We start from the raw sequence: 14,336 nt of genomic DNA, 5'->3' as shown, positions 1-14,336 counted from the left end.
TGGAGGTACTGTAGAAGCACTGTGAATCTACTGTGGCATTAACGCGTTCAATTCTTTGAACACGTTAATGCTACACATTGCAAAAAGTATATACATATATAATAAAATATTATCATTAATGCGTTAATGACATTGTAGTTGCTCTAATTAGAAGAGTAGTGAAAGACGTCACCTTTTGACATATGTTATCGTTGTGCTGTGAAATCTTATATTATAATCACACGGATGCAACGGATCAAAGAAAGGTAAGAAAATGTTGCAGATAATAATTATAAACGTAAGACGAAATTAAGATGTGGGACGAGGACCATACCCGCTGTGGGTCTCGATCGCTTCGAGCTGGCGGAGGACCATCCAGAGCCAGAAGATGATCGTGTGACAAGGGACGAGAGCGGGCCCTACAAAGGAGGGGATCCCAAGGAGGAGCACCTCAGCCCAATGCGCATAGGGTGCCGCAAAGCCGATCGGAGCTGTGAATTCATGGTGGACGCAGTGGATCTTCTCGTACCCCCATTCACTATGCAGTAGTCGGTGAATCCAGTAGTTGAAGTAGTCCTCCACCAGGAAGTAAACTAAGAGCTGCAAAGCCGCCTCCCAAAATGAGGGAAGGGGCAGTCCCGTCCCTATTCCCACAAACTACAAAATGCAATCGATCGTGAAACAGATCGAATCATGCAAAAAAAATTATATAGAAGAAAAGCGACAAAACTTGTTAAAGAACTGATAAAGAGGTTTTTTTTTTTCCTTTTTTTTTCCTGCGCCACAAAATAGAGCTAATTGATCGAGAAGGGACCTTGATGATGGGGTAGGACGCGAGTTGGAGCGGGCCGATGACGAGGGTGAACACCCGCATGACGCCCTTATAGCACTGGGAGAAGGATGTCGGCGGATGGCGAACCTTGGGCTGGATCTTGAACGCCGAGACGGAGGCGGGGAGGCCGAGCTCGATGAGGGCGAGTGGGAGCGGGGCGAGGGTGAAGATGGCGAAGAGGAAGATAATGTTGTGGCAGTAGAGGAGGTAGTCGGGCATCCGGGCAGAGTAGCGGAACCAGACGGCCTCGGAGAAGCTCAGGCTCCGCCCCAGCGCCGCTTCCGCCTCCACAAGCGTCGCATACGGAAGCATTTCCGGCGCTGCAGGAAGCGTCCGACTGAGAGCGAGGATCCCGATACCTGATGAAGATACTCCTCCGGATCGCCGGAAAAGTTATCGGATTCGGTGATCCGCCTCCGGCTCCGGTGTCACCGAAACGGCGGTCGTGAAACGGCGGTCGTGGGACTGCGGAAGAGAAAGGTGGAGAAGACGGGCGATGAGTTTTCTGCTCTTGAATTTAAAGAAGGCCGCGGGTGCCGTTTAGAAATCAAATAAATTTATGAAAAAAAAAACATATGCATTAATTAGAAATAAAAAAAATTTAAGTTTTTTTATGAAAAGGATTATCCTAAATAGTTCATTCAAGGACAATCTATTAATGCAATTTAAAGTCTTTTTTTTTCCCTTGTAAAAGTGAGGTAGGATGGGGTTTCAATCATTCCAAATTTGGCAATTTAACAAATTATATATATAGATTTTTAAATTGATGAAAAGGTATATACTATTTTGATATTTACCAAAGATGTATATTTTTAATTTTTAAATGTACTCTTTGTTCTACCTCCTTATAAATCTGACTTTTTCTATAATTTTTCTTTCTCTACTATTTTTCTCTCTCTACTATTTCTCTCTCTCTTCTCTTTTTTCTCTTTTACTCTTTTTTTTTTTTGGTATGCATGTATAACGTATGCTTGATATGCAAATCATATCATACCAACAATATTTAAGATTTAGTTAATTTTTTAATAACATTTTAATATATTTGGAGAAGTTAAAATAAACAATGAATAATATATTTAAACTCTTTACAACATCAGAAATTCAAAAGAATTAAAATAAGTGCAATCAGAACTCTCTAGGTCTATTAATGAGTTTCAGTCAAAATCCACTTATGGAGCTAGAGATCTCAGATTGTACTCATTTCAGTTCTTATGAATTTTTAAGGTTGCAAGGAGTTCAAATATGTTCTCTATTATTTATTTTGGCTTCTCAAAAGTGTTAAAATATAATAAGGAAGAATTGATAAAAATCTTCATATTGTGTTTGATATGATTCTTCCTTATTTCATCTTAATACATTCGAAAAACCAAAATTAATAATAGATAGCATATCTGAACTCCAGAAATCCATAAAAATTGAAATGAATGTAATCTGAGAGCTCTAGGTCCATTAGTGGATTTTGACTGAAACTCATTAATGGACCTAGAGAGCTCTGATTGCACAATTTCAGTTCCTGCGAATTTCTGATATTACAAAGAGTTCAAATATATTATCCATTATTTATTTTGACTTCTCAGAGGTATTAAAATATAATAAGGAAGAATAGATAAAAATTTTCATATTGGACTTGATATGATTCCATATCAAGTCTACGTTGGGCCTGATATGATACATATCAGACCCAACAACATAATGAAACATGATATCTTAGCTTACTTATAGTCAGTTATTCTGTGAAAGTATGAACTTTGCAATATCAACTTGAATGAATTCTCTTGTACTCCCATGCATTTACAATTACAGATGAATTGTTGATACTGTCAAAATTAAAGTTTAGTATTCATGACAATGATATGGCACTAGTGGACCATTGGCCACTTGTCTTCTTCTCAATTTGATAGGTCGATTATGAAAAATCGAATTTGAAACTTCTTGGTGCAATTTCCCTAGGTTAATGTTTACCAATTTGACTAAGCTTGAGTTGACTCAAATTTGAGTCTTGATATTAAGTTTTGATGTTTGATAATAAATGGAGATTGTAGGTGCAATTATCTATTTGGGAAGATTGGTCTAGGTTTGACTAGTTTGATGTGAAGAAGAGTCAAGTAGGTTAAGATTGACTGGATACTTGATAGGGAAATCCTAATTGAAAGTTAGGCAAGGACAAGTTCAATGGAACAGTTGGCAGAAGAAGAAAATCCAAGTGGATCAGTGTTGACCGAACACTTGGTGTGGAAAGTCCTGGTGAGTGAAGCCAGGTGAAAGTCCTGGTGAGTGAAGGTAGGCAGATAAGAAATCCTAGTGAGTGAAGCTAGGCAGATGAAAAGTCCTGATGAGTAAAGCCAGACAGTTGGAAAATCATAGTGAGTGAAGCCAGGTGAAAATCCCTAGTGAATGAAGCTAGGCAGAAGGAAAATCCTGGTAAGTGAAGCCAGGTAAAAGTCCTAGTGAGTGAAGCTAGCAGTGAGGAAGTCCTGTGGAGTGAAACTAGGCATGTGAAAATCTAGGTGGATCAAGGTTGATCGGACACTTAGTGATTGAAAGTCCAAATAGGTTAAAGGATTGACCGGATATTTGGTACAAGGAGAAAAGTCCAAGTGGGTCAAAGGATTAACCAGACACTTGGTGAAAAAGTCTCAACAAGTCAAGGTTGACCAGATGTTAGGCAATGAGAAGTCCCAACAGGTCACGATTGACCAGATGTTGGGAAAGTGAACCTTAGTCTTGGATGGAAGAAGTTAGTGTTGGTAATCGATTAGAGTAATCGATTACCAAGATCTTAATTGATTAAGTTGATCGATTAAGAAGTTTGACGCGACGAAACAGAAGCATGCCTAATCGATTTGGTTAGTCGATTAGGCATGCGTAATTGATTAGTGTAATTGATTAAGTCCTGCTTAAGCAATCAGGGTGATCGCTTAAGATGGATTTCACAAGTGCACAGAGAGTTTGGTATATAAGCGATTAAGCAGGGAGGCTTAATTGCTTACGGACTATTCTCGAGCGAACGGAAGGCTCCCTAATTGATTAGGTTAATCGATTACGCTTGAAAAACTAGTCGTTATTAGCCCGATAAAAGACTTTGGCGTACACTATTTTCCTCTAGCGCTTACGTCTCTCCTCTTCCACTCTCTTCACCAATCTCAGATCTATACACCAGTGTTAGAGTGTATACTAAAAGCCTAGCTTTTGTAAATATTTATTTTAAAATAAAGAATCACTTTTGGTTAAAAAATATCTACAAGTGCAGTTGTTCAATTAATTTATATCGTAGATAACATAGTGTGTAGTGTCACACACAGAAGATCATGTTATTAGTTCTTTATAAATTATAAACAGTTGTTCATGACTAAGATGGAAAGGAACAAACCGTTGGAATAGTCATAGTGTAATTAGGTATTAGTTTATCTTGATTAATAAATTATACTAGTACACTCTAAGTGTATTGAGTAGGACCAATTAAGACATGTTCTTTTTATACTGACTTAATAAAAGAACGAGACCTTAGTTATTATGGAAGTGTGTGCTCTTAATCCTAATATAATAACAAGCACATATATTTAGAATTTATTTCTTTGACTTATCAAAGGGTGAGATTTAGCTCGATAAATCAATAGGCCCGATAAGTTGGGAAATGATATTACTTATAGTGTGTGTTGTTGATTATAGAAAGAAACTGTGTCCTAGTTATCTAGGTTGAGAATGCCCCCAAGAGGAGCTCATAAGGATTGTCATGTTAAACCCTGCAGGTGAACTTAGTCCGACATGATGATAAAGTTGAGTGGTACTACTCTCAGATCTAGATGTTAATTAAATGAGTTGTCAGTAACTCATTAAATTAATGGACATTCGATATCTTAAATACAGGGAGACTAAGACTAACACACTCATGATAAGAAGGAGCCCATAATGTAATTTGGGATTATTGCGGTAGTGCAATAATAACTCTCTAGTGGAATGAGTTATTATTGATGAACTTGAGTTGTATGTTCGGGGCGAACACGGGATACTCAAGCTCGCCGGAAGGCCAAAACCAATTTCTCCTCTAGGTCCCTGTCATAGCCTCATTAATGCCTCAAGTCCATCCAAATAAAAGTCCATCTTGGTGTCCAAGAAGAGGGCCGACCCAAGACTTGGTGACCAAGCAAGGGCCAACCACCATCTCCTCAAGAGGGTCGGCCCTATGCTTGGTGCCCAAGTAATGAGGGGCCAACCACTATAATCTAAATAAGGAGGGGTGTTTTGAATTTTTAAAAATCTTCTCTTTGTATAAAACTACAAGTTTTAAAAGAGAGATTTTAAAATTTAAAACTTTCGTTATTTGAATTAGGCCACATGGTTTAAAAGAGAGTTTTAAAAGTTTTTAAAACTTTCCTTATTTAACCATCCTCATGGTTTTTAAAAGAGAGTTTTAAATTTAAAACTTTTTTTTGTAACCATGTTAAAAAAGGAAATTTTAGAAGAGAAGTTTTAAATTTTAAAACTTGGTTTTAAATTTTAAAACTTTCCTTTTTTAACATCCACTTTAGGAAAGAGAGCTTGTAAAATTTTATAAGAGGATTTCTTCTTTTATAAAATTTTATAAAAATTATTTTTTCCCCTTGATGATGTGGCTTACCACCCTTGCTTGGTGCCCAAGCAAGGGGCCAGCCAATCAAACCAATCAATCTATGATTGATGATTGAATCAATCAAGAGGAAAGAAAAGGAAAAATAAAAAGGGAAAAGGAAAAACAAGAGGAAGATTTTAATTTTTGTAAAAGTCTTTCCTTATTTGCATTGGGCAAGTAATATAAAAGAAGGCGAGGAGAGACCTCATGAGACATTAATTCTTATTCTCTTGCTTGTGCTCCCTCTTGTGGCCGACCCTCTCCCCTCTCCCTTTCCCCTTGCTCTCTTGTGCTCCTTGGTGGTGGTGGTGGCCGAATTCTAGAGGAGGAGGAAGAAGGCTTTGGGTGGTGTTCATCTTGGAGGATCATCGCCCACACGACGTCCAAGGCGAGGCGAGGAATACGGCAGAAGATCTCGAGGTTATTAGCTTACAAAGAAAATGTATAACTAGTAATTTTCTTCCGCATCATGCTAGTTATTTTTCTTTGTAAGAATTCCAAACATAAGAGGCAATAGATTCTAGTTTTCGAATTTATTTTTCGAGTTTGTGTTTTTTTTGTTTTTCAAATTTGTGATTCGATTGTTCTTTTTGGTTAAACCTAGAGTTATATAAGGAAATTAAATATTAGTTTTCCTTAAAAGGCTTTGTCTAGGCGGTGGTGGATGCTCCCATACCCAAGAAGGTCATGTGCCTCGTCATGCAGTCCTGGAAGTCAATTTTAGAAATTAATATTTAATTGAATTTATAACATAGGTGGATTTGGATCAATAGTGTTAAGTTTCGCTTGCGATCCAAGTCTAAACCATTAAGAACAGATAAGTTAAATTTGGAATCAATAATATTAAGTTCCATTTGCGATTCCTAATTTAATTTCTAAAGAACATAATAGATTGTTTAGGAAAGGTTCGACGCTTGTACAAAAATTTTTGTACAGTGGAACCGATACGATCTTCCTAGGACCAACCAACAACCAGTTCTTGGAGACTTAGAGAGAAGTGTTGTTGCACTTCCAAATTGTTTAAGAGGTGTCTATAAGCAAGAAGTAAGAAGCTAGGGTTTCATTTGTTGTAAATCTTGTACGATTTCATATTGTATTAGCTTCTTTTTGTTCTTATTCTTGTATTTATATATAGAGAGATTGTACGAGGTTTTTCCACCTCTGGAGTGTTTCTGAGAAAGAGTGTTTTATAATGGATGTGTGAGCAAGAGTCGGATTCTTGGATTAGTCACCTCGTTTGAGGTGGATACCAAGTAAATCCTATTTGTTAGCATTAGAGGAGTGTGTGATCTTCTCCAACTGAAGGGGCACAATCTTATTTAATGGACTAAGTATCAAGTAATGGTGTACACTTAGGCACATTTAATAGTATCCTCCCCATCGGAGTCACTACTATTATTTGTGTAACCGAAGGAAAACCAACTATTAATTTTATTTGTCATAAAGTTAGGTTGACAAGAATAAAATTAATGGGTAAAACCTCCTCTTTCAAATGTCTAATTTTGTATACGTCCACACTATCATGGCATACAAAATTCACGGTGATTTGAGGTATTGGTTAATTTAAATAGTATTATTTGAGGAATCAATATTATTTTAAATTTAGAGTCCTGACCAAAATTACTTTTGTGATTCTTAGGATGACTTTCAACCCACTGGCCATCATACTAAAAGAGAACAAACTTACTGGTCCTAAGTATATAGATTGGAAAAGAAATCTGGACATTGTTTTAACTACTGAGAGCTATAAGTTTGTACTGATTGAGGCTTGCCCTAATGCGCTTAATGGTGAATCTACCCAAGAGGAGATTGAGTATCGTAAGAAATGGGTAAAAGCAGATGAGATGGTGCGATGTTACATTTTGTCTTCAATGTCAAATGTATTGCAACATCAGCATCAAGATTTACCAACAACTTATGATATAATGAACAATCTCAAGGATCTCTTTGGTCACCAGGATCGGGCCTCTAGGCAAGAAGCTATGAGGAAATTAATGACAGCTACTATGACAGAGGGTACTCCCGTGAGGGACCATATCCTAAAGATGATGACTTATCTGAACGAAATACAAATCCTTGGAAGAGAAATTGATGGGGAAACCCAGATCGATATGATTCTCCAAACGCTACCCAGAAGTTTTGAGCAATTCCGCCTGAACTATAATATGAATAAAAGGATGTATTAATTGGCGGAACTACTGATAGCACTTCAGGCAGTAGAAGGGTTATTTCATCATAATTCTCAAATTCACTATGCTAAAAATGATTATACTTCTAAACTGAAAGGAAAGAAGAAGAAGAAATAGATTGCCTCAGCAAAGAAGGTGAATAAACCTCAGAGTATAGGACCAAAAGTTGGAATGAAGAAGCCAAAGGGCAAGTGCTTCATTTGCAAGCAGTCAGGACATTGGAAGGCAGACTGTCCTCGTAGGAAAGAGAACAATAAAGGTATATCTCATGCTCTAGTAGTTGAAACATGTTTAGCGGTGTTATCTACCAGCACCTGGTGTGTAGATACGGGAGCCATTGATCATATCTGCAATTCTTTACAGGGGTTCCAGGAAACCCGACGACTATTTGAAGGAGAGATAACCATCTACATGGGCAATGCTACTAAGGTGACGGCTGTTGCAGTGGGGGACGTCTACTTATCTTTTGATAGGAATAGAAGTTTGGTTTTAAGAAATTATCTTTATGTACCCAATTTTAGAAAGAATTTAATTTCAGTTTCTAAACTGTTTTTGGATGGATATTCTATTTTTTTTCAATAACAATGTGGTTATAAAGAGAAATAGGGTTATTATCTGTTCTGGTGCATTGGTTAGCAATTTATATACTTTAAATCCAATTTCTTCCACAAAGCAACAAATGGAAATTAATAACACATCTTCTAATTCCAATAAGAGAAACGAACCTTCGGAGATGAACCAAACGTATTTTTGGCATCTAAGGCTTAGTCATATTAACTTAAGTAGGATTCAGAGACTCATAGGCGATGGACTCTTGGGTCCATTGGAGTTGAAAAATTTTTCAACCTGTGAATCTTGCTTGGAAGGTAAGATGACCAAGAGACCTTTTAAGGCCAAGGGGTATAGATCCAAAGATGCGTTAGAACTGGTTCATTCTAATTTGTGTGGTCCTATGTATATCCAGGCAAGAGGTGGTTTTGAATATTTTATCTCTTTTATAGATGATTATTCAAGATACGGATACATTTACCTGATGCGCCGCAAGTCTGAGTACTTTGATAAGTTCAAAGAGTTCAAGGCTGATGTGGAGAAATGTCTTGGTAAAAGTATCAAGACACTACGATCTGATCGTGGTGGCGAATACCTCTTAGAAGACTTTAGGAATTACTTATCAGAGGTCGGGATTCAATCCCAATTGTCTGCACTTGGTACACCCCAACAGAATGATGTGGCAGAACGAAGGAATAGGACTCTTATGGAGATGGTTAGATCGATGATGAGTTATTCAGAATTACCAAATTCATTTTCGGGATACGCTTTGTAAACGGCAGCGCACATTCTGAACTTAGTACCTTCTAAATCAGTATCCTCTACTCCCACAGAATTGTAGAATGGGCGAAAGCCCAGTCTAAGACATATTCGGATTTGGGGTAGTCCAGCATATGTGCTGAAACCAGATGCTGATAAGTTAGAATCTCGTATAGAAGTTCGCGTGTTTGTGGGTTATCCTAGAGAAACGAAAGGTGGTTTATTTTATAGTCCTAAAGACCAGAAGGTCATTGTTAGCACCAATGTCCAGTTTTTTGAAGAAGACTATATAATAGATCACAAGCCCAGCAGTAAAATTGTTCGAGAAGAACTTAGAGAGAACACGTCTACTTTAGTACCAACAGTACAAGATGAAGTACCACAAGAAACTGCAACACGTGTCACACATGATAACAACTACTAACAGTGCCTCGTCGTAGTGGGAGGGTTGTGAGGCAACCTGAGAGATTTATGTTTTTGGGAGAGTCTTCGGACTTGATCCCGGGTAAACATGAACTTGATCCCCGGACATATGACGAAGCACTCCAAGATAAAAATATAGTATCTTGGCAAAAGGCGATGAACTCTGAAATAGAATCTATGTATTCTAATAAGGTCTGGAAGTATGTAGAACCACCAGATAGTGTTAAAGCCGTTGAGTGCAAGTGGATCTACAAAAAAAAAAAGAGGGACAGACGGGAAGGTAGAAACCTTCAAAGCAAGGCTTATTGCGAAAGGGTACACTCAGAAAGAGGGAATCGATTATGAGGAGACCTTTTCACCGGTAGCTATGCTTAAGTCTATCCGGATACTCTTATCCATTGCTACTCATATGAATTATGAGATTTGACAAATGGATGTCAAGACAGCTTTCCTTAACGGAAGTCTTGAAGAAAACATCCATATGAAGCAACCAGAAGGGTTCATTGAAAAAGGCAAAGAACATCAAGTGTGTAAGCTCAATCGGTCTATTTATGGACTGAAGCAAGCTTCAAGATCTTAGAACATCCGATTTAATGAAGTAATCCAGTCATATGAATTTATTCAGTGTCCGGATGAGTCTTGTGTATACAAGAAGTGTAACGAAAACGTGGTGGTATTTCTTGTATTATACGTAGATGATATTTTATTAATTGGAAACAATGTCAAAGTGTTATCGGACGTAAGGGTATGGTTGCCCAAACAATTTGATATGAAGGACTTAGGAGAATGTGCACACATTCTTGGGATCAAAGTGATAAGAGATCGCAAGAAAAGTATGTTGTGCCTGTCTCAATCTTCATATATAGATACAATCCTTGCTCGTTTTAGCATGCAGAACTCCAAGAAAGGTTTCTTACCTTTTAGACATGGAGTAGCTTTATTAAAGAGATGTCTCCAAAGACATTAAAGGAGATAGAAGACATGAAGGCAGTTCCTTATGCTTCGGCTGTGGGAAGCTTAATGTATGCAATGCTGTGTACGAGATCTGATATCTATTTTGTCGTGGGCATGGTTAGCAGATATCAGAGTAACCCTGGACAAGGACATTGGACTGCTGTAAAGCATATATTGAAGTACCTGAGAAAGACCAGAGATTATATGCTAGTTTACCAAGCAGACGATATGCTCCCTGTGGGGTTACACGGATTCAGACTTCCAATCATATAGGGACAATAGTAAGCCTATATCAGACTATGTGTTTACTTTAGGAGGTGGAGCCATTGCATGGAGGAGTGTTAAGCAGAAATGTATTTCAGACTTAACCATGGAACTTGAGTATGTGGCAGCCTCTGAGGCAGCCAAAGAAGCTGTATGGCTCAGGAACTTTCTAATGGACTTAGATGTGATTCCTGGTTTACCCAAAATGATCACAATTTATTGTGATAATAACGGTGCAGTTGCAAACTCGAAGGAACCACGAGCCCATAAGGCAAGTAAACATATAGAGCGCAAGTACCACCTGATACGAGACATCGTCAAAAGAGGAGAAATCGTCGTCGCCAAGATTGCATCAACAAATAACCTGACAGATCCTTTCACTAAGGCCTTTTTGGCGAAAGCTTTTGATCGTCATGTGGAGGGGATGAGAATCAGATGTATGGCAACAGATATGACAGCTTAGTCTTTTAGTATAAGTGGGAGATTGTTAGAGTGTATACTAAAAGCCTAGCTTTTGTAAACATTTATTTTGAAATAAAGAATCACTTTTGGTCAAAAATATCTTCATTTGTAGTTCAATTAATTTATATAATAGATAACATGGTGTGTGGTGTCACACACAGAAGATCATGTTATCAATTCTTTATAAATTATAAACAGTTGCTCACGACTAAGATGGAAAGGAACAAACCGTTGGAATAGTCGTAGTGTAATTAGGTATTAGTTTATATTGACTAATAAATTACACTAGTACACTCTAAGTGTATTGAGTAGGACCAATTAAGACATGTTCTTTTTATACTGACTTAATAAAAGAACGAGACCTTAGTTATTATGGAAGTGTGTGCTCTTAATCCTAATATAAAAACAAGCACATATATTTAGTATTTATTTCTTTGACTTATCAAAGGGTGAGATTTAGCTCGATAAATCAATATGCCCAATAAGTTGGGAAATGATATTACGTATAGTGTGTGTTGTTGATTATAGAAGGAAACTGTGTCCTAGTTATCTAGGTTGAGAATGTCCTCAAGAGGAGCTCATAAGGATTGTCATGTTAAACCCTGCAGGTGGACTTAGTCCGACATGATGATAAAGTTGAGTGGTACTATTCTCGGATCTAGATGTTAATTAAACGAGTTGTCAGTAACTCATTAAATTAATGGACATTCAATATCTTAAATACAGGGAGACTAAGACTAACACACTCATGATAAGAAGGAGCCCATAATGTAATTTGGGATTAGTGCGGTAGTGCAATAATAACTCTCTAGTGGAATGAGTTATTATTGATGAACTTGAGTTGTATGTTCGGGGCGAACACGGGATACTCAAGCTCGCCGGAAGGCCAAAACCAATTTCTCCTCTAGGTCCCTGTCATAGCCTCATTAATGTCTCAAGTCCATCTAAATAAAAGTCCATCTTGGTGTCCAAGAAGGGGGCCGACCCAAGGCTTGGTGACCAAGCAAGGGCTGGCCACCATCTCCTCAAAAGGGCCGACCCTATGCTTGGTGCCCAAGCAATGAGGGGCTATCCACTATAATCTAAATAAGGAGGGGTGTTTTGAATTTTTAAAAATCTTCTCTTTGTAGAAAACTACAAGTTTTAAAAGAGAGATTTTAAAATTTAAAACTTTCCTTATTTGAATTAGGCCACATGGTTTAAAAGAGAGTTTTAAAAGTTTTTAAAACTTTCCTTATTTAACCATCCTCATGGTTTTTAAAAGAGAGTTTTAAATTTAAAACTTTCCTTTTTTGTAACCATGTTTAAAAAGGGAATTTTAGAAGAGAAGTTTTAAATTTTAAAACTTGGTTTTAAATTTTAAAACTTTCCTTTTTTTAACATCCACTTTAGGAAAGAGAGCTTGTAAAATTTTATAAGAGAATTTCTTCTTTTATAAAATTTTTAAAAAATTATTTTTTCCCCTTAATAATGTGGTCGGCCACCCTTGCTTGGTGCCCAAGCTAGGGGCCGACCAATCAAACCAATCAATCTATGATTGATGATTGAATCAATCAAGAGAAAAGAAAAGGAAAAATAAAAAGGAAAAAGGAAAAACAAGAGGAAGATTTTAATTTTTGTAAAAGTCTTTTTTTATTTGCCTTGGGCAAGTAATATAAAAGAAGGGGAGGAGAGGCCTCATGAGACATCAATTCTTATTCTCTTGCTTGTGCTCCCTCTTGTGGCCGACCCTCTCCCCTCTCTCTTTCCCCTTGCTCTCTTGTGCTCCTTGGTGGTGGTGGTGGCCGAATTCTAGAGGAGGAGGAAGAAGGCTTTGGGTGATGTTCATCTTGGAGGATCGTCGCCCACATGACGCCCAAGGCGAGGCGAGGAATATGATAGAAGATCTCGAGGTTATTAGCTTACAAAGAAAAGGTATAACTAGTAATTTTCTTCCGCATCATGCTAGTTATTTTTCTTTGTAAGAATTCCAAACACAAGAGGCAATAGATTCTAATTTTCGAATTTATTTTTCGAGTTTGTGTTTTTTTTTATTTTTCGAATTTGTGATTCGATTGTTATTTTTGGTTAAACCTAGAGTTATATAAGGAAATTAAATATTAGTTTTTCTTAAAATGCTTTGTCTAGGCGGTGGTGGATGCTCCCATACCCAAGAAGGTCATGTGCCTCGCCATGCAGTCCTGAAAGGCAATTTTAAAAATTAATATTTAATTAAATTTATAACATAGGTGGATTTGGATCAATAGTGTTAAGTTCCGCTTACGATCCAAGTCTAAACCATTAAGAACAGATAAGTTAAATTTGGAATCAATAATGTTAAGTTCCGTTTGTGATTCCTAATTTAATTTTTAAAGAATACAATAGGTTGTTTAGAAAAGGTTCGACGCTTGTACAAAAATTTTTGTACAGTGGAACCGGTACGATCTTTCTAGGACCAACCAACAACCAATTCTTGGAGACTTAGAGAGAAGTGTTGTTGCACTTCCAAATTGATCAAGAGATGTTACAAGCAAGAAGTAAGAAGCTAGGGTTTCATTTGTTGTAAATCTTGTACGATTTCATATTGTATTAGCTTCTTTTTGTTCTTATTCTTGTATTTCTATATTGAGAGATTGTACGAGGTTTTTCCACCTCTAGAGTGTTTATGAGAAAGAGTGTTTTATAGTGGATGTGTGAGCAAGAGCCGGATCATTGGATTAGTCACCTCGTTTGAGGTGGATACCAAGTAAATCCTATTTGTTAGCATTAGAGGAGCTTGCTTTGAGTATTTTCACTACAAAAGCTTATCAAAGATGAAGCGAGCGAGCTATTGACTCCCTCTCTAGCTCTGAAGTGTCCCAACAAGTGGTATCAGAGTAAGACCGCTCTTCACCGCACTCATCACCGAAAGGGCAACGAGCTAAAGGTTAAAGAAGTTGAAGCACTAAAGTCAACGAGTCAAATATTTCAAAAGCTCAACTTCAAATGGATTTTCAAGATGGACTCGGATACGACACAAGGATGCCTCCACCATTCACCATGAGCTTCGATTCTTGGAAATCAAGAATCAAAAACTTCTTAATGATGGAGATAGAGCAATGGTTTGTTCTAATGGAAGGCTCAAGCTCCAACAAATGATAAAGGCAAGCTTATCAAGAAGAGCAAATGGAGCGAGGAACAAGTCAAGAGAAGTGAGACTTATGACAAAGTGACCAAATTATTGGTCAATTTATTGCCAACCAATATCTTAAGTAAGATAGGAGAATTTGAAGATGCCAAAGAGCTTTAGAGTAAATTAGCAAAGATTCATAAAGATCCCTCCACTGTACCAAATTAA

General features: G+C 37.4%; 1 protein-coding gene across 1 annotated transcript in view; it reads right to left on the bottom strand.

The window, feature by feature from the left end:
- LOC121982993 (very-long-chain aldehyde decarbonylase GL1-10-like) overlaps window positions 1-1,322 on the bottom strand; it is a 45,364-nt gene extending 44,042 nt beyond the window's left edge. Inside the window, exons 1-2 of the mRNA XM_042535988.1 lie at window positions 794-1,322; window positions 314-636 (exon numbers count right to left, since the gene is read on the bottom strand). Coding sequence (XP_042391922.1) covers window positions 314-636; window positions 794-1,123 — 653 coding nt within the window. The 5' untranslated portion in view covers window positions 1,124-1,322. The remainder of the gene's footprint in view (window positions 1-313; window positions 637-793) is intronic.
- Window positions 1,323-14,336: the final 13,014 nt, after the last annotated feature.

The sequence above is a fragment of the Zingiber officinale genome, chromosome 5A (genome assembly GCF_018446385.1).
Source record: "Zingiber officinale cultivar Zhangliang chromosome 5A, Zo_v1.1, whole genome shotgun sequence".
NCBI classification, from domain to species: domain Eukaryota; kingdom Viridiplantae; phylum Streptophyta; class Magnoliopsida; order Zingiberales; family Zingiberaceae; genus Zingiber; species Zingiber officinale.
The sequence above is the reverse complement of the archived record's forward strand: the minus strand, read 5'-3'. Positions and strand labels throughout refer to the sequence as shown.